We start from the raw sequence: 22,510 nt of genomic DNA, 5'->3' as shown, positions 1-22,510 counted from the left end.
TTACCCGTTGTTGCTGCTACTGCTGCTACTGCTGCTCCCCCCGCCGTGTGAATTCACCGCTACTGCTCCCCACGCCAGAGAGACCGCAAAGAGGAATCGCCGCATTCCTGCGCGAGTTCCCGTGGCGACGGCTGATTGATGTCAGAACTTGAGGCAGGGCCCACCACGTGTCTAGCGCGGTGGGAGGATGGGGCACTGTGAAGACGGAGGGGGGGGGGGTACGTGTGGAGGGGGGGGGGACGTGTGGAGGGGGGGGTACGTGTGGAGGGGGGGGTACGTGTGGAGGGGGGGGTACGTGTGGAGGGGGGGGGGACGTGTGGAGGGGGGGGACGTGTGGAAGGGGGGACGTGTGGAGGGGGGGGCGACGTGTGGAGGGGGGGGGGACGTGTGGAGGGGGGGGGTACGTGTGGAGGGGGGGGGGACGTGTGGAGGGGGGGGTACGTGTGGAGGGGGGGGGACGTGTGGAGGGGGGGGTACGTGTGGAGGGGGGGGGGGGACGTGTGGAGGGGGGTATGTGTAGAGGGGGGGGGGACGTGTGGAGGGGGGGGACGTGTGGAAGGGGGGGACGTGTGGAGGGGGGGGGGGGGGACGTGTGGAGGGGGGGGGGACGTGTGGAGGGGGGGGGGTACGCGTGGAGGGGGGGGGACGTGTGGAGGGGGGGTATGTGTAGAGGGGGGGGGGGTACGTGTGGAAGGGAGGGACGTGTGGAAGGGGGGGACGTGTGGAGGGGGGGGGACGTGTGAAGGGGGGGTACGCGTGGAGGGGGGAGGGTACGTGTAGAGGGGGGGCACGTGTAAAGGGGGGGGGCACGTGTGGAGGGGGAGGACGTGTGAGTTATGCTAACTAAGGCGCTCCTATATTTACTCTCGTAGAGAGAGAGAGGGGGGGGTCCTCATTCAAAGTTCTTTGCGGGGTGTGCCCATTCAAATGGCTGCTATTCACTTTCATCGAGACGTTATTCGCCGACCCCACCCGCATTCAGTGCGTTTCATGGAGATTCTTAGTTCGATGACTTTTAACGGAGGAGTTGTACATCGAAGCGCCCAACTTCCACCGTTATCGAGATCCGTTGCTTTCGTAGACGCACGCCATGCTGTCATCTCCATTCATTTTCAGAGAGATGCGTTCACAACCTCCCACGCCCCCGTGTCGTCTCGTCCTTAAACAACTTACGCCGAGCTCAAACAACCAACGCAGGGTGAACGTACAGGCGGGCGCTGGTCACAAGCACTGTGCCTCTGCACACATCTTTACCGAGTTGACGTTACCACTCCACCACGGCACTTGTGCCAGGCTATGCACAAAGACAAAGATCCCCCGTGTAGCCTGCACAGACCGTTGGGGCAAGTGCTGTTAGCGAGCACCTATGAAGGCCGGCACTGTGTCACACGAGGTCGCGGGTGGCCAGCACCAGGTACTCATTTGAGGCTGAGTCTACCTAGGGGAGGCCCATGACCGGTTCAGATAATCGTCACCGGTGTTGGCCGTGAGCGGCAATCGAACTCTGGGTCGGCGGGTTCGTAGCGCCAGCCACTTACACCACCGCTCCCCCGACACCACCACCGCTGCGCTTGTGTACCAGGCTAGGTACACACACACAGGCACACGTAAAGCACTCACCACTGGCGGTGGGAAGAGCGCGCTCTCCCGGATCCTCTTCCTCCTGAGCTCCATCTCGAGCGACGAGCACTTGGCGACCGTGGCACGGGTCCTCTCCCCGCGGGTGAACGGCCCGGGGAGGTAGAGAGACGAGGAAGAGAACGAGGAGAAGAACGAGGTGGCCGCGACGATTGACGACGATGATGATGACGACGGAAGACAGGAGGAGGAGGTGCAGGGCGAGGTGGAGGTTGTGCGAGATTCGGAGGAAGATTCGGAAGGGGTTGAGGAAGAGGAGGCCATCATATCTCGTCGCTCGTACAAGTTTCTACGACTCCGGAGGATGAGAGAGGAGAGTGGGGAGGGGAAGAGAGGAGAGAGGAGAGGAGTGGAGGAAGGAGAGTGGAGATGAGAGGAGGAGGAGGAGGCGAGGGTCGTAGAGCGCAGGCGCGCGGGGAGAGAGAGAGGACGCGTTAAGGGCGCTCTCTCTCTGCTCTCTCCTCTCTGCTCTCTCTTCTCTTGCTCTGCTCTCTCCTCTCCGCACTGGAGACGAGCGAGAGCGCCTCTGCAAGGGAGACACAAACGCGCGGATCAGCGCGGTAATCATGCGGCGGGAACCCGCTGATGAAGGCGCGCACAGATTGATGGAGGAGTAGACGGCGTGCGGGGCCCAGGAGGAGGAGGATGAGGAGCAGGGAGGAAGAGGAGACGGAGGAGCGGTGATGATGATGATGGTGTTGGTGGGGGTGACGATGATGAAAACGCACAGACCTGTCTGAAATCCCTGCGATCGTGCCTCTCGTTCGATCCTCGTGGATTGATTGAATCCAACAACAGCAGCAGCAGCAAGGACAACAACGGAGGTCGTGCCGGTCGCGCGGACGGAGAGCGGTGGACGATGGACGCGCGACTTGGATGTAGAAGCGACGGACGGGATGGAAGAAGATCTGTCTGCTGATGGACTCGGCGACTCGGGACTTCTCCGTCGAGAATTGTGGTGAGTATCAAGTGACCTCCTCCTCCCTCCTCCTCCTCCCACAAGGAACAACTCGCGGATGATGTCACGACATCTCGTCACTCACGCCTCTGGCGCCTCGGTCTCGGGCGGAGTTGGAACGCGCGCGCGTGTGGGTGCGTGTGGGTGCCGTGTGGGTGCGTGTTTACGTGTGTGGGTGCGTGTGGGTGCGTGTGGGTGCCGTGTGGGTGCCGTGTGGGTGCGTGTTTACGTGTGTGGGTGCGTGTGGGTGCGTGTGGGTGCCGTGTGGGTGCCGTGTGGGTGCGTGTTTACGTGTGTGGGTGCGTGTGGGTGCGTGTGGGTGCGTGTTTACGTGTGTGGGTGCGTGTGGATGCGTGTGGGTGCCGTGTGGGTGCGTGTTTACGTGTGTGGGTGCGTGTGGATGCGTGTGGGTGCCGTGTGGGTGCGTGTTTACGTGTGTGGGTGCGTGTGGGTGCGTGTTTACGCGTGTGGGTGAGTGTTGTCTCGCGTCTGTAGGCGGTGGTGTCGGGTCCGCGATGTGCTATTTGTCACGTGCTGGCTGGGCGGAGTGAGCGCCTCGGCCGCCGCCGCCGTGGTGGTTGTTGTGTGACTCAGTGCTGACAGATGAATCGCCAGACACGCGCACGGAGAAATGGGCAGGCAGACACACAGACGCACAGACAGTCACACAGACAAGTACACAGACACACAGACACACACACAGACAGGCACAGACAGACACACAGACAGACACACAGGCAGACACACAGACAGGCACAGACAGACACACAGACAGACACACAGGCAGATATACAGGCAGGAACACAGACACACAGACAGACGCACAGACAGACACACAGACAGGCACACAGGCAGATATACAGGCAGGAACACAGACACACAGACAGACGCACAGACAGACACACAGACAGACACACAGACAGGTACAAAGATACAGACAGACACAGACACACAGACAGACACACAGACACACAGACAGACAGACGCACACACAGACAGACACAGACACACAGACAGACACACACACAGACAAACACACAGACAGACACACAGACAGACACACAGATACAGACAGACACAGACACACACACAGACACACACACAGACACACACAGACAGACACACAGACAGACACACACAGACACACAGACAGACACACAGACACACAGACAGCCACACAGACAGCCACACAGATACAGACAGACACATACAGGCACACAGACCCATACATACAGACACACAAACACACACAGACACAGATACAGACCGATATAGACAGACACAGACACAAACCGATACAGCTACACAGACAGACACACACAGACCGATACAGACCGATACAGACAGACACACAGACACAGACAGCAGCAGAGGGGGAAGCGCGGGTTTTGATGAGGGTTGGGGTGAGGGTTGGGTGAGGGTTGGGGTGAGGGTTGGGGTGGGGGTTGGGGTGAGGGTTGGGGTGAGGGTTGGGGGTTGGGGTGAGGGTTGGGGTGAGGGTTGGGGTGATGGTTGGGTGGGGGTTGGGGTGAGGGTGGGGGTTGGGGTGAGGGTGGGGGTTGGGGTGAGGGTTGTGGTGAGGGCTGGGTGAGGGTGGGGGTGAGGGTTGGGTGAGGGTTGGGGTGAGGGTTGGGGTGAGGGTTGGGGTGAGGGATGGGGTGAGGGTTGGGGTGAGGGTTGGGGTGAGGGATGGGGTGAGGGTTGGGGTGAAGGTTGGGGTGAGGGTGGGGGGGAGGGTTGGGTGGGGGTTGGGGTGGGGGTTGGGGTGAGGGTTGGGGTGAGGGTTGGGGTGAGGGTTGGGGTGGGGGTTGGGGTGAGGGTTGGGGTGAGGGTTGGGGTGCGGGTTGGGGTGAGGGATGGGGTGAGGGTTGGGGTGAGGGTTGGGGTGAGGGTTGGGGTGAGGGATGGGGTGAGGGTTGGAGTGAGGGTTGGGGTGAGGGTGGGGGTGAGGGTGGGGGTGAGGGTTGGGTGAGGGTTGGGGTGAGGGTTGGGGTGAGGGTTGGGGTGAGGGTGGGGTTGAGGGTGGGGGTGAGGGTTGGGTGAGGGTTGGGGTGAGGGTTGGGGTGAGGGTTGGGGCGAGGGTTGGGGTGAGGGTTGGGGTGAGGGTTGGGGTGAGGGTTGAGTGAGGGTTGGGGTGAGGGTTGGGGTGACGGTTGGGGTGAGGGTTGGAGTGAGGGTTGGGGTGAGGGTTGGGGTGAGGGCTGGGTGAGCGTTGGGGTTGGGTGAGGGTTGGGGTGAGGGTTGGAGTGAGGGTTGGGGTGAGGGTTGGGGTGAGGGTGGGGGTGAGGGTTGGGTGAGGGTGGGGGTGAGGGTGGGGGTGAGGGTTGGGGTGAGGGATGGGGTGAGGGTTGGAGTGAGGGTGGGGGTGAGGGTGGGGGTGAGGGTTGGGTGAGGGTTAGGGTGAGGGTTGGGGTGAGGGTTGGGGTGAGGGTGGGGGTGAGGGTGGGGGTGAGGGTTGGGTGAGGGTTGGGGTGAGGGTTGGGGTGAGGGTTGGGGCGAGGGTTGGGGTGAGGGTTGGGGTGAGGGTTGGGGTGAGGGTTGAGTGAGGGTTGGGGTGAGGGTTGGGGTGACGGTTGGGGTGAGGGTTGGAGTGAGGGTTGGGGTGAGGGTTGGGGTGAGGGCTGGGTGAGCGTTGGGGTTGGGTGAGGGTTGGGGTGAGGGTTGGAGTGAGGGTTGGGGTGAGGGTTGGGGTGAGGGTTGGGGTGAGGGCTGGGTGAGCGTTGGGGTTGGGTGAGGGTTGGGGTGAGGGTTGGAGTTGGGTGAGAGTTGGGTGAGGGTTGGGTGAGGGTTAGAGGCTGCACGGAGCGATTTGAGGAGGTGGCTGTGTGAGTGTGAGGAGGTTGTGATTGCGATGCGGTGAATTGACGTGGGAAGTTCTCTGATGAGGTGGTGTCTGTTGAGGATGTGCCAGTGCTCGCGCATGACGCTATTGAGAATGCTGATAAGGTCTACGTGGTTGTGATGATGTGGCTGTGAGTACGAGGAGGTGGCTGTGGGTCTGAGGAGTGCGATGAGGTGACCTATATCCGGAGGAGGCTATGGTAGTGACACAAAGTCAAAGATCCCCCGATTACCTTCGCATACTTGGGAGCAAGTGCTGTTAGCGAGCACCTATGAAGGCCGGCAAGGCACACGAAGGGGGTGGGTGGCCAGCACCACGCCCGGCCACCTTTGTCTCCCTTGTGGCGATGTTTACACATCGCACCAGGTACTCATTTGAGGCTGAGTCGACCTATGGTAGGACACAACACACACGCGCGCGCGCCAGCACCTTCACAGTGGTGATTTGAGGTCAGAGAGGACGAAGCCGCGTGACTCATCACTCACGAACGGCCTGCCGGGGATTCCTCTCGGCGCGTTCGTCGCTGACAATTCGTTACCATCAGCAATAGCTGACGAGAGCTGGAGCTCCCCGGGGCGGCGCTCCGGAAAATGATTCCCCCCCCCCCGCCCCTCCCCCCCCTGCCCCTCCCCCCCCCCGGCCACCTTCCGTGGCGGGTCGTGGAGTCTGGGCGCTTTGGTGGTTGTGGAGGGAGTTGAAAATATTCCATGAGAAATGTAGCTCTGATGATCGTAATAATAATTATATTTTAACAATTATTATCATCATCGTCATCATGACCCACTCCACTTATGCATCTTCTATCTTAAGAAGTAGGCAGGGCCAAGTCACTTGTTTGGTGAACGTGCTTGTGATGCCAAGGGGAGACCCGGGAAATGTAACAAAAAATAAAATAATAAAAGCGATCATCCCGTATGGGTCAGGAGACGCCGCCGCCACCGCCGCGGCTGCTGCGCCCCGCGGTGTTATTATCAAACCGATCACGTCCAGCGTTGGACGTGGGGGGTTCTGCAGGAAAAGTCCCGCTCGCAATTGCGCAAGGTTGGGTGAGTCAATGCATTGCATCGGCGAGCCTCGTCAACATCGACATCGGCAGCAGCAGCAGCAAGAAATCATAATGAGAAAGCGGTGTTTATAATCGGCAGCATCAGCAATAGCACCATCAGCAGCAGCAGCAGCACCATAGCAGCATATGTATAACCAACCATATTATCAGCATCGGCATAATCACAGTATCATTACCATTCGCAATATCATGAGCAGTATCGTCATCACCAGGGCAACAGCATTAATATCAGCATCATCCATATCAGCATCAGCATCATTAGCAGCATCAGCAGTAGCATCAATAGTATCGTCAGTCGCAACATCATCATCAGCAGCAGCAGCATTGGAAGCATCGTCATCAGCAGTATCGGCAGTAGCAGCATAATCAGTAGCAGCAGTAGCAGCAGCAGCATCATCAGCATCATCATCAGCAGCATCATCATCAGCAGCAGTAGCAGCAGCAGCATCATCATCAGCAGCAGCATCATCAGCATTATCAGCATCATCAGCAGCAGCAGTCGACAGGTGTGTGGCGACCCGGGCGCGGGGTCAAAGGAATCCGTGACCTCTCTCGTGGGGAACAAAGGTCAGAAGGTCGCGAGCCGGGCGAGTCACGGCGCAGGGAGGCTGGAATGTGAGAGTCTGCGGGGAGCGGCGCGCCACGCACGCTGCGTGACTGACGGGCGCTTTTGTGTGTTGCCTAATCACGGTGTGTGCGTGTGTGTGTGGGTGTGCGCGCCCCTGCCTTGGGATATGTCTCTGTGTGTACGTGCACGTGCCGGTCTTCGTCGGCGCTCGCTAACAGCACTTGCCCCAACAGTCCGTTAAGGCTATAGGGGGATCTTTGTCTTTGTGGTGCTCGCCAACAGCACTTGCCCCTACAGTCTGTTAAGGCTATACGGGGGATCTTTGTCTTTGTGGTGCTCGCCAACAGCACTTGCCCCTACAGTCTGTTAAGGCTATACTGGGGATCTTTGTCTCTGTGCTGCTCGCTAACAGCACTTGCCCCAACAGTTTGTTAAGGCTATACGGGGGGTCTTTGTCTTTGTGGTGCTCGCCAACAGCACTTGCCCCAACAGTCCGTTAAGGCTATACGGGGGATCTTTGTCTCTGTGGTGCTCGCTAACAGCACTTGCCCCAACAGTCCGTTAAGGCTATACGGGGGATCTTTGTCTTTGTGGTGCTCGCCAACAGCACTTGCCCCTACAGTCTGTTAAGGCTATACGGGGGATCTTTGTCTTTGTGGTGCTCGCCAACAGCACTTGCCCATACAGTCTGTTAAGTCTATACGGGGGATCTTTGTCTTTGTGGTGCTCGCCAACAGCACTTGCCCCTACAGTCTGTTAAGGCTATACGGGGGATCTTTGTCTCTGTGCTGCTCGCTAACAGAACTTGCCCCAACAGTCTGTTAAGGCTATACGGGGGATCTTTGTCTTTGTGGTGCTCGCCAACAGCACTTGCCCCTACAGTCTGTTAAGGCTATACGGGGGATCTTTGTCTCTGTGCTGCTCGCTAACAGAACTTGCCCCAACAGTCTGTTAAGGCTATACGGGGGATCTTTGTCTTTGTGGTGCTCGCCAACAGCACTTGCCCCTACAGTCTGTTAAGGCTATACGGGGGATCTTTGTCTCTGTGGTGCTCGCTAACAGCACTTGCCCCAACAGTCTGTTAAGGCTATACAGGGGATCTTTGTCTTTGTGGTGCTCGCTAACAGCACTTGCCCCTACAGTCTGTTAAGGCTATACGGGGGATCTTTGTCTTTGTGGTGCTCGCCAACAGCACTTGCCCCTACAGTCTGTTAAGTCTATACGGGGGATCTTTGTCTTTGTGGTGCTCGCCAACAGCACTTGCCCCTACAGTCTGTTAAGGCTATACGGGGGATCTTTGTCTCTGTGCTGCTCGCTAACAGCACTTGCCCCAACAGTCCGTTAAGGCTATACGGGGGATCTTTGTCTCTGTGGTGCTCGCTAACAGCACTTGCCCCAACAGTCTGTTAAGGCTATACGGGGGATCTTTGTCTTTGTGGTGCTCGCCAACGGCACTTGCCCCAACAGTCTGTTAAGGGCTTAACGGGGGATTTTTTTTAAATTTGTAGCTTTGTGTGTCTGTGAGCATTGTTTTTTTTAAATTTTTCTTGTGTTGGGGTTAGGGTTTAGTAACGCAATGGCAAACATACACGTTGTTACTAACACACACATTGTTGCAGTGTAACACAATTACGTGTGCAGTGTGTGTGTTAGTGTATACTACGGTAATTGTGTTTTCCTGCTAAATAAGTTTGGAGAATGGATTGGAATAATAAAAATGTAATGTGTATATAGAACTAAAGTCTAGGCCATATATACACGCACCACACACACACACACGCAATTATATTTATAATACCGTTAGGATGCATTGAATAACGGGAGCTTGTTAAAAATGACAACAATAATGCAACAATTAGGATTTTTTTTTAGATAATGTACTCATTTTGCAAATCCACTGAGCCGTTGTGTGACGACGCTTCAGGCTGCTCGGTGAAGACTGCTCAAGAGGAGATGTCGGCGTGGGGTGTGGAGGGGCGGAGGGGGGAGGGTCAAATCCCGGTTCAAAGTTCAACATATCACTTACCACTGATGCTAGCCGTGAACTCAGGTGACCGGATTCATCGTGTAACTGCTCAGTTATGACCTGCTTAATGATCTGATTTGCGCAGGAAACTCAGCACATCAATAGCCACACTGGTGTGTGGGCCTCCTTAAAAGGGGCATACAAAACATTCCACGGGCGATGTTTTGGTTCAATGGCCAATGCAGCATCGCCGAACAACGTGCTCTTTTTTGTTTTACAGGAAAGCTTCACCGAGTCATGCATGGGAACTGGACTCGCTTCGAGCAGGGGACCGGCTGGGACGTCTGACCCTTTACGCTCGAGGCTTAAGGGGCAGGGCTACAAGTAGGGTTGGCCCAAACGTCATTTATGTTGTGTCTCATACAAAAACGCTTGTCACGAAGTTGGAATCTTGCCTGCTTTTTGTTGTTGTTCCAAGTCAGGTTAGTATACCCGTATGTGGACGATTGTTACCGACTGACCGCTGTGAATTGTGGCGATGTTTGTCGTAACTGGGTTACGGAAGTAAAAATTCGCCGTTAAAAATATCGTCGACAATTAGAAAAACTAATTTTAAGCCCAAAACAATGGAATGTGGGCCACTATAAATTATGGCTCAAAGGTCGATGAGCTTCACTGATTGGGCAGTCCCAGCCTGAAGAAAGTTAGACTCTGGTCCTTCTTCATAGCAGAGGAGCTATGAAGGAAAGGCCATCGCTCCATCATCCATCGCGTCTTCCTTCGGTACAACGCCATTGACGAGTGTGCACCACTCCCAGTATTGCAATTGTGTTTTTTTTTCTCAGCTTCAAATCAAGTTTCTCTCTATTACTCCCAACCGCACCGTTACCCTCCCCCCACCCCCGAACCCACCCCCACCGACCCCTTCCAGCCCCCTCCCTCGTCCCCTCGTCTAGACTCCAAGCCTTCACCTGCCAGTCAGAGGGGGTCCTTGTGAGCAATGATGTGAGACGTTGAGTCACGTCCCGTGAGCTCGCACTGCCAGCAGCCCCGGGGCTTGGAGAAGGTACAAATGAACTTTGGCTCTCGCCTTGAGTTGTCTTTGTCTGGCTCGTTTTTTGGAGGTGTGGGGGCTCGGGATAACGCGTTGACTCACACGCGCTCTCACTCGCTTGCACTGATAGGAGCGCAGTGAGTTGGCTACAGTGATGAATGCGTCGTAAAAACTTGTATTGCTGTGAAATACGTCGTTAAGTAATTCACAATTAATAATATATATATTGCTCGATAATATTAATATTTAGTATTGAAACAATAACACGTAGCATTTCGCGGTCAATATGAATCATAATTGATAGTTGGGTCAGATTGCCACGTCAGAATCAGAATCTTTATTTATACTGGAGGAATCCAATAAGCTATGAAGATCTTTATCGCAGATGTCCAGTAGGGGCAGGTAAGAACAATTCTGTCTGGGTCAGCGACCCAAACAATGTTCCTACATCTGGCACACCACATCCGGCACACAGTAACCAATATACTGAGGGGCGGGTCAGAAAGTTGCAACAACAAAACAAAAACACGATGGGAGTGCAAAGTATAGGAAAGGTAAACAAATCACAATTTTGTTTTTATTTCACCAGGTACGGCCCACTGAGCAATTAGCTTATTTTTACACGCTCTCTTTGAACTCACTCTGTCTGTTGTTGTTGTCGTTGTTGTCTCCTAAAATCTTGTAACTCAATTTTAACCCACTTCCCAACGTGGTATCGACTGCAAACTTGGTATACTTATGTCATACTGATGACAATACTATATTCTATCATAAAAATAAAAACAAATATATATTTTAACATTCTTTTTTATGTTATATTTCGGCTTGGGTCTAATTGTCCACGCTCAACTGACGTTGGCTGTAATTGGCCACGGTCCCTTATGTTGTGGCAAGCCTCGGGGCCACTTCCTGGAGTCGTGGAGTTCTGCCATGACTAGTACATTTCTTAAAAGCGTGTTTAAAAAAAACTTTTGTTTAAATATTACTTTTCAGACGCGACTTGGCCATACATTATAGCTCAACGAAGTGACTTATGTGGAAATTTATAGCAGCCAAATAATCGAAATAATCTAAACGTGTGTTGTATGCCCTCCTCCACCCGATGCAGCCAGTTATTACAATTGTCACGTGATTCAAACGTGCCAACTTATTTTCACTGAAGCACACCCGAAGTAACATTGGGGAGCGATCCACACACACTTAACACTTAGGTACGGACATTTCCCTGGTAAGTACAATAAGCATAATTAGTTAGTTGCCAGAATTCTGTGATATCTCCTTTAGCAGACCATTCCCTTACGCGGGGTGACGCAGTGCTGTGGTGCGCGAGTTGTGACCGGGTTCTCTGTCTGCCGGTGGTGGGATACTAGGAATGCAATCGGGATGACATTGGGGAGAAAACTAAAGAAACATTTATTAAGTAAAAAGAAAACCCCTGTGAAAACCCAAACCATCATATTAAACCAAATTTCCATAAGACTGTGCGACTACATTTAAACATCCACGTACAAATGCAGATAGCCAACCGTGCTAATCGGAGGTGCAGGGAAAGCACAACAAAACTAAACACGAAAGAGCAGTTCTCAAGAAATGAGTTTTCAATCGAGATTTACAAGTGCATAATCGCACGTTAATATTCCGTGCCATCCTGAACCAGGTCCCACTCATCCTCACTCGACTTGGCAGTGCCACCAACCCCGGACGACAACGACAACGTCGTGGTCGTGGTGGTCGTCGCACTCACCACCGAGTGACCATCCCAACCGCCGTCGACCTCCTCTGCCCTGGCCCGCCGGCCCGGTGCTCCGTGCCCCATGTCGGGGCAGCTGCCCTACCGCTGCCCCCGCTGCGGTGACCACAAGCGCTTCCGCAGCCTGTCCTCGCTGCGCGCGCACCTCGAGTACAGCCACACGTACGAGACGCTCTACGTCCTCTCCAAGTCGTGCCGCGTGCCGGGCGGCCTGGGCCTCACCGGGGCGGGCCGAGCCGCGTCGGCCATAGCGGCCGGCGGCGCGGCCTCCCGCGGCGGCGGCGGCGGCGGAGGAGGCGGTGTAGGAGGAGGAGGCCGCGGGCCGCTGGCCTTGGCGACCGGAGGAGGGGCGGCCTCGTCGTACGAGCGCGGCGCCGCCGCCGCCGCCGGCGCCGAGCTGGCGGGCCGCAGGGCGGGCCGGCTGGGAGGGGACGCGCGCCTCTGGGTGGAGGGGCCCGTGCGCAAGGTGGGGCCCGCGACGGAGACCGGCGAGATGCTCTGCGAGGTGCTGGTGCGACGGCCCACGCGCCACGCGTGGTACAGCGACGTGAGTGGAGCTTGCGCGTGCGTGCGTCTATATCATGGGGAGCGGTAGTGTAGCGGTTAACGCGCTGTGCGATGAATCTGGCGACCCGGGTTTGATTCCCGTTCACGGCCAGCACCAGTGACGATTATCTGAACTGGTCTTGGGCCTCTCCTAGGTCGACTCAGCCTCAATTGAGTACCTGGTGCGGTGTTTAAACATCGCCACTAGGGAGGCAAAGGCGGCCGGGTGTGGTGCTGACCACCCATCCCTTAGTGTGCGGTGCTAGCCTTCGTAGGTGCTCGCTAACAGCATTTGCCCCAACAGTCTGTGAAAGCTACACGGGGGATATTTGTCATTGTGCGTCTGTATCAGGGGTGTCCAAACCTTCTGACCCTAACGGACACCCGGAGCAAAATCATGAACGGACCGAGAGCTCTGCTGAAGCGCCCCGGGGGCACTCACGTTTGGCCCTTGTGCCAGGGCCGAGTGTTCCTGGTGGGCCTTCATCCAGCAGTGGAATTGAAAAGTGGCGTTATCATTTTACAACCAGGGAATTCCTCAAAGAGAGAAGCTTTCCTGATGAAAGAAAAAGAAGGCACAGGGTTACGATTAGGAAATTAGTTGTTGCTCAAAGCGTGAATTTTCTCGTGCAAAGTGAATCTTGTTGAAAATTGAACCATGAGCACCCAGCAGTGAGACCCCGCAGTGCGGGCTACAGGCCGCGCTGTTGAAGGCTCGCGCACTGTGCACATCCCAGGGTGACGTCTCCACAGGACACCCTGGCCCCAGGGCACTGGGGTGGCCTATGGAAACGCCACCCTGCGCCGCGGCTTAATGTCTCACCTAATATTCTCCTGGTTACCGGTCGCCCGAAAAAAGCACGTGGCGAGTAGCTGCAGTCATACCGAGAGGTATACTGGATGCGGTGTGCCGGATGTGGCGTGCTAGGATGTAGGAACATTGTGTTTGGGTCGCTGACCCAGACAGAATCGTTCTTACGCGCCCCTAGCAGGCATCTGTGAAAAATATCTTTATAGCTCATCTGATTCCTCCAGTATAAACACATATTTTGATTCTAAATTTGAGAATGAGCTAAAATGAAGTCCTGCCTGGCACAGAACCAATGGTGTGTCCTCCAGCCTCGCAGCATTACACCCCCCCCCCACCACCTCCATAACATTCACCAGTTACTCTGTCCACTCAACCTGCCGCACATCCCAAACCGATCCTAACCCTAACAACTGTCACCAAATTCCTCACTCTAAACATGGCCTTCAACCGCAAAACCGTGCAGCCTCTCTACTGCCGTAGCCAAGTCCACTTCACCGGGGCGCCATCGGCCCAGCCCTCTCGCCCCCAACCACGACTCTCGCAAGCACTAACCCGACCCTCCTCTTGGCGGTGGGGGGGTGGGGACCCCCCGTCACGATTACCCCCCCACAGCCGCCGGAGAAGCACTACCGCGCGGCGGCGCGCCTACGACCGCTTGCGGCGCCGCCCCCGCCCGGACGAGACGACGGCCGTAAGCGCGAGAGCGGCGGCGGTGGCGGCGGCCGCGGCGACGGCACGGGAGGAGAGGAGGAAGAGGAGAACGAGGATGAGGAGGAGGAGGAGGACGATGACGACCGGGACGAGGACGAGGCGGCAAGCGAGTCGTCGGGAGGCCGGGGGCCGGCGGTCCGCACGTGCCGGCTGGAGGCCGAGCTGGTGCGGCAGGCGGCCGACCTGGGCGAGGCGCAGGCGCGCTCGCGGCAGCTGGGCCGCGAGAAGGAGGAGCTGGCACGGCGTGTGGAGGAGCTGTCTCGCCAGGTGGACGCCAGCGCCGGGATGATCGCCGCGCTGCGCCAGGAGCTGCTGCGCAAGGAGAGGGAGCTGCACAGCAAGGAACAGTGAGTGGTCGCGCAGTGACATGGTGAATATGTGTGTCTGTGTGATCGAGCAGCGATCGAGCAGTGATCGCGCAGTGACATTCTGAATATGTGTGTTTGTGTGATTGAGCATTGATTAAGCAGTGATCGCGCAGTGACATTCTGAATATGTGTGTTTGTGTGATTGAGCAGTGATTGAGCAGTGATCGAGCAGTGACATGCTGAATATGTGTTTTTGTGTGATTGAGCAGCGATCGAGCTCACCGCACTGATTCTTTGCATTGTCGTAATTCTAGTTCAACATTCAATTCAAGAATCAGTTCATTTTCGTGTCTCATATTTTCCATCCCGCTTTTTTTGTTTGTCATTTTTATTTCTCATTTCCACAGTTTTGCTTGTTCCATTGCTCTAAATGTAACATTTCCATATCCTTAGAATTTAATTGGGATAAATGATAATCAATGATTGATCCTCACTCATGATGTGTCTCATGCCTAAATAATCAATTTCAATCTCATTCGACGATATCACCACATGATGAATGTTCAATGCCATTCATTCTTGACAAGCCTGGGCACGTCTGTTTAATTGTAAAATGACGGTCATTTTGCAATAATAACAGCGTGTTTTGTTTTTAAATAATTTTATTTAATTTTTTATCTCAGCAACGGTGGAAATCCCTGATATAATTTCAAATAACCCCTAATTTGCTGTGCCAGCCCACCGAATTACATCACAGGACCGAGAGAGGGAGGCTACTGCCGGCAGCCACGGGGAGGCCTCTATCCACCAGAGGAATGACCATGGCTGATGTATGGTGATGACGCTAGCTGAAGCAGTACTAGCAGCAGATTTACACACACACACAGACACACGTACGTGGACTGGGTTGGCGAAGGTGGGAAGCATAGAAGGACAATACAGTACGACGATTGATGTCGATCTGCAGTATACTCCTTCTCTGATGCCCACAGCGTAGGCCAGCTGTAGGAGCTTCACACCTCGTCCGTGATAACACAATGGTCATGCACAGTTGTACTGCTGGGATTGCGAAGGTGAAGTATGGCTACAATTGAGCTGGGTGATACGAATGACAATTAATCGTGACTTTAATTCTGGTCAAGCCGGTGGTTGGGAAAAAAATTGTCGTTAAACCAGAAGCATTTGAAGGAAGAAAGTGTAATTCCCAGCCGTAAGCTACATTAATCATGTGTGATAAAGAAGGGTCATTACCTGAAACGTCAGCCATTTTTATTTATATATTTTATTTACGGACCACAGTGTTGTTGAATGCACCGGGTTGCCTTTTATAGGAATCCGAATTAATGTTCGCCCTCTGCTGCTCCTGCAGATTTTCCATTCCTCAGTGAAGAGTTTTTTTTTAATTAAAAAGACTCTACCTCACCATGAAACCACCACCGCCATCATCATAACGGAAAGTTAAAAAAAATCCTTGCATGCCCGAAAACCACACGGTTAAAACGCCACAGGAAGGTCGTAGCAAAGGCTCACTGCCAGCAGACGTTCACTCGCAAATTACACACCCGCATGGAAACATTCTTTTTTTTTATTCTGGACGAATGTTTACTTTACACAGGCCTTCAACGCAGCTGCCTCTGCTGCTGTCGTTGCTTCTGCTTCTTCTCTTACTGTTGCTTTTGCTGCAGATTTTTCAACTGCTTGCTGCCGCTGCATGTGCTGCCTCTGCTTCAAAGTATGTGAAGGAGTCGTGAAGTGGCATTGCGTTAAGGCCGGATCTACGGTGTCGAGTGAGGGCCATCGTGTTTCCTGGCGGGGACGGTTGTGCCAGCTGCGCCATTGATTGTCCGCCCCAGAGTTGAGTTCAACGTTTAGCACCCAGTGCCTTCTACCCAGTGCCGGATTAAGTTAGTGCGGGGCCTGTAGCGCATGTTATGAAGGGGCCCTAAATTAAAAAAAACACAGAAATATTAAAGCACAAATTTTTAACTCGCATAGTAAAGTAATTGTATTTTTTCATTTGCTATACAGCCAGATAATACGACAAATCGCTAACCTTAATCACCCAGTCGTTCATAAAAGTTGAAGGCTGTATAGTACTATAGTAATAGAGCAAGTGCAGAATCACTGAACCGGAATTGATAGCTCGAAAGCATTTAGTGCGGGGCCCTTGAAAGTGCGGGGACCGTAGCTACTACACGTGTAGTAGCTACTACACGTGTAGCTACTACTTGTGCTACTAGGATCATCCGGCACTGCTTGAACCGCAGTCGGAACATTCCGGAACGCTGCTGCCCACCGGGGGATGATTTTTTGGCCACGCCACGGCTTTCACATCGTCTTGTGTTTTTTAATTACTTTTTGTATATTTTTTTGTTCGCGTTTAGTTTGTTTCCCTTCACCCCCCGATTGGCACGGTTGGCTATGTACGGTGCGAAAGAAGTTCAACATACATACATCTTAAATCCTGTTTATATGATTACAAAATTGTAGGGTACAATAATATCGGATTATTATGGATAAGCGTTCCACTATGTACTCTAGTGGTAGTAGTAGTGCCTTACGCCAACATATTTTACTCGACACCAGACAGCGTATCAAGGTTCCCTTAATATCGCGTGAGAAGTTAATCTCTGAACCTCACCCCCTCATCACCTCGCCCCTCCTCACCTCGTTAACCTCGGTGCGATAACCTCAAACTCTCACCTCGCTAACCTCGGTGCAATAACCTCAAACTCTCACCTCGTTAACCTCAGTGCGATAACCTCAAACTCTCACCTCGTTAACCTCGGTGCGATAACCTCAAACTCTCACCTCGTTAACCTCGGTGCAATAACCTCAAACTCTCACCTCGTTAACCTCGGCGCAGTTACTTCGTCCGCGCCACGTCTGGAATTTTAGTGATTGCTTTCTCTTATAATCTCCTGTGTATTGTTTCTGATGTAGATATGTTTTAATCACTATTTTAATACCATTTGACAAGAGACGAATATTTCTCATTGAGAATTATTTTTGTAATGGTATGGCTGGCTGTATTGGGGTTTTAACATCACATCATGTTCAGAGGAAAAGCCCGTGGAAGATGATGTCACGGAAGCACTTGAGAAGTCAAATCGCCTCCTGTTTACACTCCCCCTGAGTGCAGCTTCCATTCAACACGAGGGGATGATGTGCGTTTTATTGACAAAGTGATCTCCTTTAGAAATCACTGCTGCAAGGCGGCCACGTGGTTCAGGGCAACAGAGACACTCTTAGACGAAAACCACTGAGATCCTGTCTTTAAATCCTGATGTAAGCCATCGTCATCAGCCATGATCAATCCACTGCTGTATGAAGGCCACCCCAAGCCATCACCATCGCCATCGCTTATGGCCCTGCGTTGTGATAATATTCCATCTGCACGGTGGTTGATTTCACTGGCTCCGTCTCCGTGGCGGACGCCACACTCCCTGGCGCGTGCCGTCCCTGTCTGTGGCTGCCACCGCTTCGTCTCTGTCTCTCAGCCGCTCGCCATCGTCTCTTCCAGGGTCGCGTCCTTGTGCCCTCACTCCCCACGCCCCCCCCGCTCACCGATAGCCTGAACGGTCAACGGTGCGTCGCAAACTCCCACGTGCTTTTTGTTGTTGTTGAAGATTTGCTGTTGCGCGTCGTCGCTTTAAGATGTTCTCTGTTCATATTTTGTTTGTTGCGGTTGCACCCGACTCAAGAGCCGCATGGCTCACAGGGCTATACCTAATAAATAAAATAAGTGAAATGAAAACTTGCTGGGCTCTAGTTGCCCGCGATTACAAACCAGGTTCTCATGTGCAGTGAGTTGATGGTTTTTAACCTGGTCACCAATGACTGCAACATGAGTTAACGAGTTAATGATGACGTCACCCTGCTGCTGCTCTATATAAGAACGGGAGACACAGCAGAGCCTCACCATTCTGGCGAATTGCCCGATGATGCTGGATGCAATTACCAGCGAAACGTCGTGCTACTCAAATTGTAAATGTTGTGGTTTCACGCTTCAACACACCGGTGGGCTAAAGCAGTAAACTATTTGTTTTTTGTCAACGTGACACTTTTTTACTGATTGGCCGTGTCGGGTGGTGGAGGGTTACGACACATTTATAAATAACGCGATCTAAACCCAAAAACGTTGATTACGATTCACTTGACTTGCCCGATTATTGCAGCTCCCAAGAAGGAAAAACAAACGTCGGTTTGACTCGCCACGTGACCGCCACGTGCGAGCAGCTGGGCGTGTGGGACAGCACAGCGAGCCCCTGGCGTGCGTGAGAGGTCACCCGAAGGGATCGACCTTGGAGGTTACAGTCTGTTCTCCTACAACGCGTTCGATTTTTTACAACGCGAATTGGATGTAACGCGGTGAATGCGTTCGGGAACACATTTGTTCATAACGCGGATGCGAGCTGGATACAATGCGATTGAGTGGACGGAATTACGTCGCGCGAGTACTACCCAGACGCCTCAGTCTTTGTTCAGCCTGCGTGTGCATCTCACGTGTTACCGCAGACTGTGCTTCGCCCTATATTGTATATTATTTATTATAACGCGATTTTCCCATAAAGTGGTGTTCTTCAGGAACGCAACCACTACCGCGTTACAGGAGAACAGACTGTATTGTAGTTCTGTAGCATCGGCCTTCCAGAAACCGCTCTGTGCTTTGTACGAGGGTTATTTTTGGTTCAAGCTGCCGGGTCGCCTGTTTTTGGCCGGGTCGCTTCTTAGATCAATGGGCCTCGCCCGAAATAGACGGACTGCACTGCAATGGACATTGCTTCGTCTCAAAGACGTGGCGGCAGTGGGCAACGTTGTAATATAATTAGCCCAAAAGCGACTTATTAGCGCAGAGCATGACAAAGTGTATAAAATAGGCCCAGTAATTACGACACTCCTGATTAATGATATGTTAGAATTTTACCCACTGCCAGTTGCGACTAATATGAGAAGGAAAAAAACGACCGACCTGTGTGATTGGTGAGTAAAACACAGCGGCATGGTTACGAATCAGTCTGTACTTCTTTATTTAACCAGGAGATTAAACAACCCAGTTGAGACTCACGCAAACAGCATCACCTCTCTTGCTAGGGTTTAGTACGGTTGGCAACGTATGGTGCAAAATAAGTTCAACATACATACTACCCGGGTTAAGATGAAGACCACGATATTTAAAAAAATGTGAATAAGGCTAAACGAGAAAGTGAATTGCACTTACACATTTTTTTTAAAATTTGCACGAAATATACTATCATTTCTTGAAGGGACAGTCCGTTCTTCGTCGTCGTCGTCGTCGTCGTACGGCTGAGGTTGATGTGGAGCATCAACTATCATTTTAAATCGCCGGATGAAGCCGGTTCTAATTACCAGTGGAACGTTGTGCTCAAATTGTAAATGTTGTGGCTTTTACCCTCCAGCACTCCGGTGTATGCCGAAGTCGTAACGAATTGGCGCTTTTTGTTTACACGACAAACCTTTACTAATTGGCTGTGTCCGGTGGCTTCGGGCTAACGACACATTTATATTTACGCGATCGAACCCAACAATACTTTATTGTGAGTATCATGCGTAACTTAGCGTTGAGGTGGTCAGTGAGCCAGATGATTGCGTGAGGGATATCGGAGCTGCAACGCTCGGACGCTGTCTCCTGGGATGCCTTCTGTCAAAGGAAGAAAAGTGACCGGCGACGATGACGATTCTAAAGCGAGCCGGAGTTGTTTAGTGTTGGCTCGACGACCATGAAAGGGCCTCTGCCGCCACGTCCCGCCGTGTTTCCCATCATTCCCCGGCGGTTTGTGAGCTCACGGTTTACTTTGCCGTCGGAAGAGCCGTACGTTTACACAAACGTGCTTTTCCTATGTGATGGGACAATGACGCTTTTGGCGCTGAGGTGGTGAGATGTTAACTACCTCGCCTGGTGTACAGGAGGTCGTGTGTTCGATTCCGACCCTGACGCCTGCTGCGTATTTGGAGTTTACGTGTCTCTCTCCTCGTGATCGCGTGGATTTTCCTTCGGGTCTTACGGTTTTCCCCTCCACATTTAGAATCAACATGCGTTTCGAGTATTTGGCTGCTATAAATGTACGCGTGGTGATAAGCCACTTCATTGGGCTATCATTTGTGGGCAGGTTGCGTGTGAAATAGAGCTGTATAGCTCAGTGGGCCTTACCTGGTATAATAAAAGCTGTTTATAGTTGTGTAGTTTAAATACTGGCAACGGGCCTTCTGCAAAGGCGTGAATCGGGCACATTGAGAGAGGCGTCTGAACACTGAGTGGCTCTTGTGCAGATTGATGGAGGAGACAGATTTAGAGACACAGACAGATATAGGCAAACACAAAGAGAGAAAGAGACACGGAGACAGAAACACATAAAAGCAGACAGACACATTCATGCGAAATATAGACACATAGAGACAGACAGAGAGGCAGAGACAGACTGAAAGCCACTGACAGGCAGATAGAGCAACAGACAGAGGGAGACAGACACACAGCAATAGAGAGAGAGACAGACGCAGGCATAGAGAATGAAACAGACTATCACAGCGATAGACAGACATACACAGAGAGACACAATTAATACAGCGACAAGCACAGAAAGCGAGACGAACACATTAATATGGATGGAGACACACACAGTCAAAGGCACACAGACCCTGAAAGAGACAAACAGGAAAATGAATAATTTTCATAATCAACGCTTGCTCATAAAAGACACTTCTCAAATTGTGACGGAGTTGTTTTAATACAGAAGAACGCTTCGGCTCTAAATCAAATGTGGTACCAGCACACCACTGCCAACACAGAAACGTAATGTTTTGTTTATTAGAGAAACGGAGACACTGAGAGAGACGCAGAGGATTTGGGATTCCCAAAGGGAGCGGTGGTGCCGCGGTTTGGGCACTGCGCTATGAATGCGGAGGCCTGAGTTTAATGCCAGACCACGGCTACCATCAGTGGCGAGTGATGTCTGAACCGGTTCTGGGTCTCCACCTTCCCCAATCCGCAGTGACCATCATGGTGAAGAATGGTTGACCAACTCCCATGTTGCTTGCGCACAACCACGTCCACGACTCTCGTGTACCACTTCGTGCATTCTTTTAGCCCCGCCCCTCTCCCTCCCGATACGTTCCAATCATTGGCTACCACATTCTGATGAGCTCCCCCCCCTCTCCTCCCCCCTCAACTTGCATTTAAGGGCTTACATCTTGAATCCTTGCCTCACTTGATGCAGCAAATCTGCCTGTGACGGTCCCACCTGATGACGGAGACTTGTGTTGCCTCCGAAACGTCGTGATTTTTATTGTTTTATTTTTATTAATTTCATTTTTTACCTACGTGACTTTACCGAAAGAACTAAGAGTATGAATCCTTGCAGTCACGAAAGCTTCAAATCTAGAATCAACTCCCATGACTAATACAGAATGCCAGTGGGCGGGGAGTGTATTGACAAATCACCTGTCAATTATTATGATTATTTATAATTCATACATTAGTTGGTTCATAATATCACCCCCCCCCCCCTTCCCAATTGGATTTGCCAATGCTGAGTCATGACAATCCCTCTAAACCAAGTCAGGGTTAGGGGCCGTCCATAAATGACGTCACGCACCTGGGGGGGGGGGGCTCAGACATTTGTGACGATGTGTGACGAGGGGGGGTTGAGAAATGTGACGTCATATCAAAATGCTGCAACTTTAAATAATTATAGACAACACGTTCTACTTAATTAAATAGACTTTTTAATAAATGTTTTCTCCTTCAACATCAGAGTGCAGCGCCACATTAAATACGCACTACAATGACAATAGTTTAAAGCGATTTGAAGCATGTTTTTTTTGGGGGGGGGCGCAGAGCTTTGTGACGTCATATTTGAGGGGGGGGGGGGTCTGACTTTTTGTGACGTCGTGTGACGACGGGGGGGGGGGGTCAAAAATCGTCCAAAATCGCGTGACGTCATTAATGCACGGCCCCCGAGTCTATTTTGTTGAACCAGATGAGAGCTCAAGAGGCCAGCGAGATCGATCCAGTCTCATGTGACAGACTTTGCCTGGCGTCACCGAAACGACGAAAGCAAACCAAATCACTGTGGCGTGGAGGTGGTGGGGAGCAGAGGCGAGAGTTGAATTCTTCCACCTTCGTGTGCGCAGTCCGCTTCAGGAGCAGCAGTCTCAATCACGGTGGCCCACACAACAAACTGAACCTCGCCCATGTCAGCACTGGGCAAGACGGTGGTGGGGCAGAGATTTGTCATAGCGGCCAGCGGTCACAAGAGGGCGACAGAGGCCAAG

At 52.7% G+C, this 22,510-nt stretch overlaps 2 protein-coding genes across 8 annotated transcripts in view; one reads left to right on the top strand and one right to left on the bottom strand.

Annotated features, from left to right (window-relative positions):
* The window catches only part of RTKN (rhotekin), a 46,934-nt gene extending 44,484 nt beyond the window's left edge, over nt 1-2,450 (bottom strand). For both annotated transcript variants that reach the window (XM_078861371.1, XM_078861372.1), the window contains exons 1-2: nt 2,371-2,450; nt 1,621-1,927 (exon numbers count right to left, since the gene is read on the bottom strand). In XM_078861371.1, coding sequence (XP_078717497.1) covers nt 1,621-1,905 — 285 coding nt within the window. In that variant the 5' untranslated portion in view covers nt 1,906-1,927; nt 2,371-2,450. The remainder of the gene's footprint in view (nt 1-1,620; nt 1,928-2,370) is intronic.
* A 54-nt stretch (nt 2,451-2,504) lies between these two features.
* Nucleotides 2,505-22,510, top strand: part of FBXO41 (F-box protein 41) — a 94,617-nt gene continuing 74,611 nt past the window's right edge. For 3 of the 6 annotated variants that reach the window (XR_013637258.1, XM_078861369.1, XM_078861365.1), the window contains exons 1-5: nt 2,505-2,596; nt 9,319-9,422; nt 9,970-10,104; nt 11,750-12,389; nt 13,812-14,257. Coding sequence is in view for 5 of the 6 variants with exons in the window: in XM_078861369.1 (XP_078717495.1) it covers nt 11,907-12,389; nt 13,812-14,257 (929 nt within the window). In the remaining variant the exon portion in view is untranslated. Of the gene's footprint in view, nt 2,597-7,005; nt 7,072-9,318; nt 9,423-9,969; nt 10,105-11,749; nt 12,390-13,811; nt 14,258-22,510 lie in introns of those variants that run through there. The other 3 variants (XM_078861366.1, XM_078861367.1, XM_078861368.1) reach the window with 3 other exon arrangements.

This window comes from Lampetra fluviatilis, chromosome 12 (assembly GCF_964198595.1).
Source record: "Lampetra fluviatilis chromosome 12, kcLamFluv1.1, whole genome shotgun sequence".
NCBI classification, from domain to species: Eukaryota; Metazoa; Chordata; class Hyperoartia; order Petromyzontiformes; family Petromyzontidae; genus Lampetra; species Lampetra fluviatilis.
The sequence above is the reverse complement of the archived record's forward strand: the minus strand, read 5'-3'. Positions and strand labels throughout refer to the sequence as shown.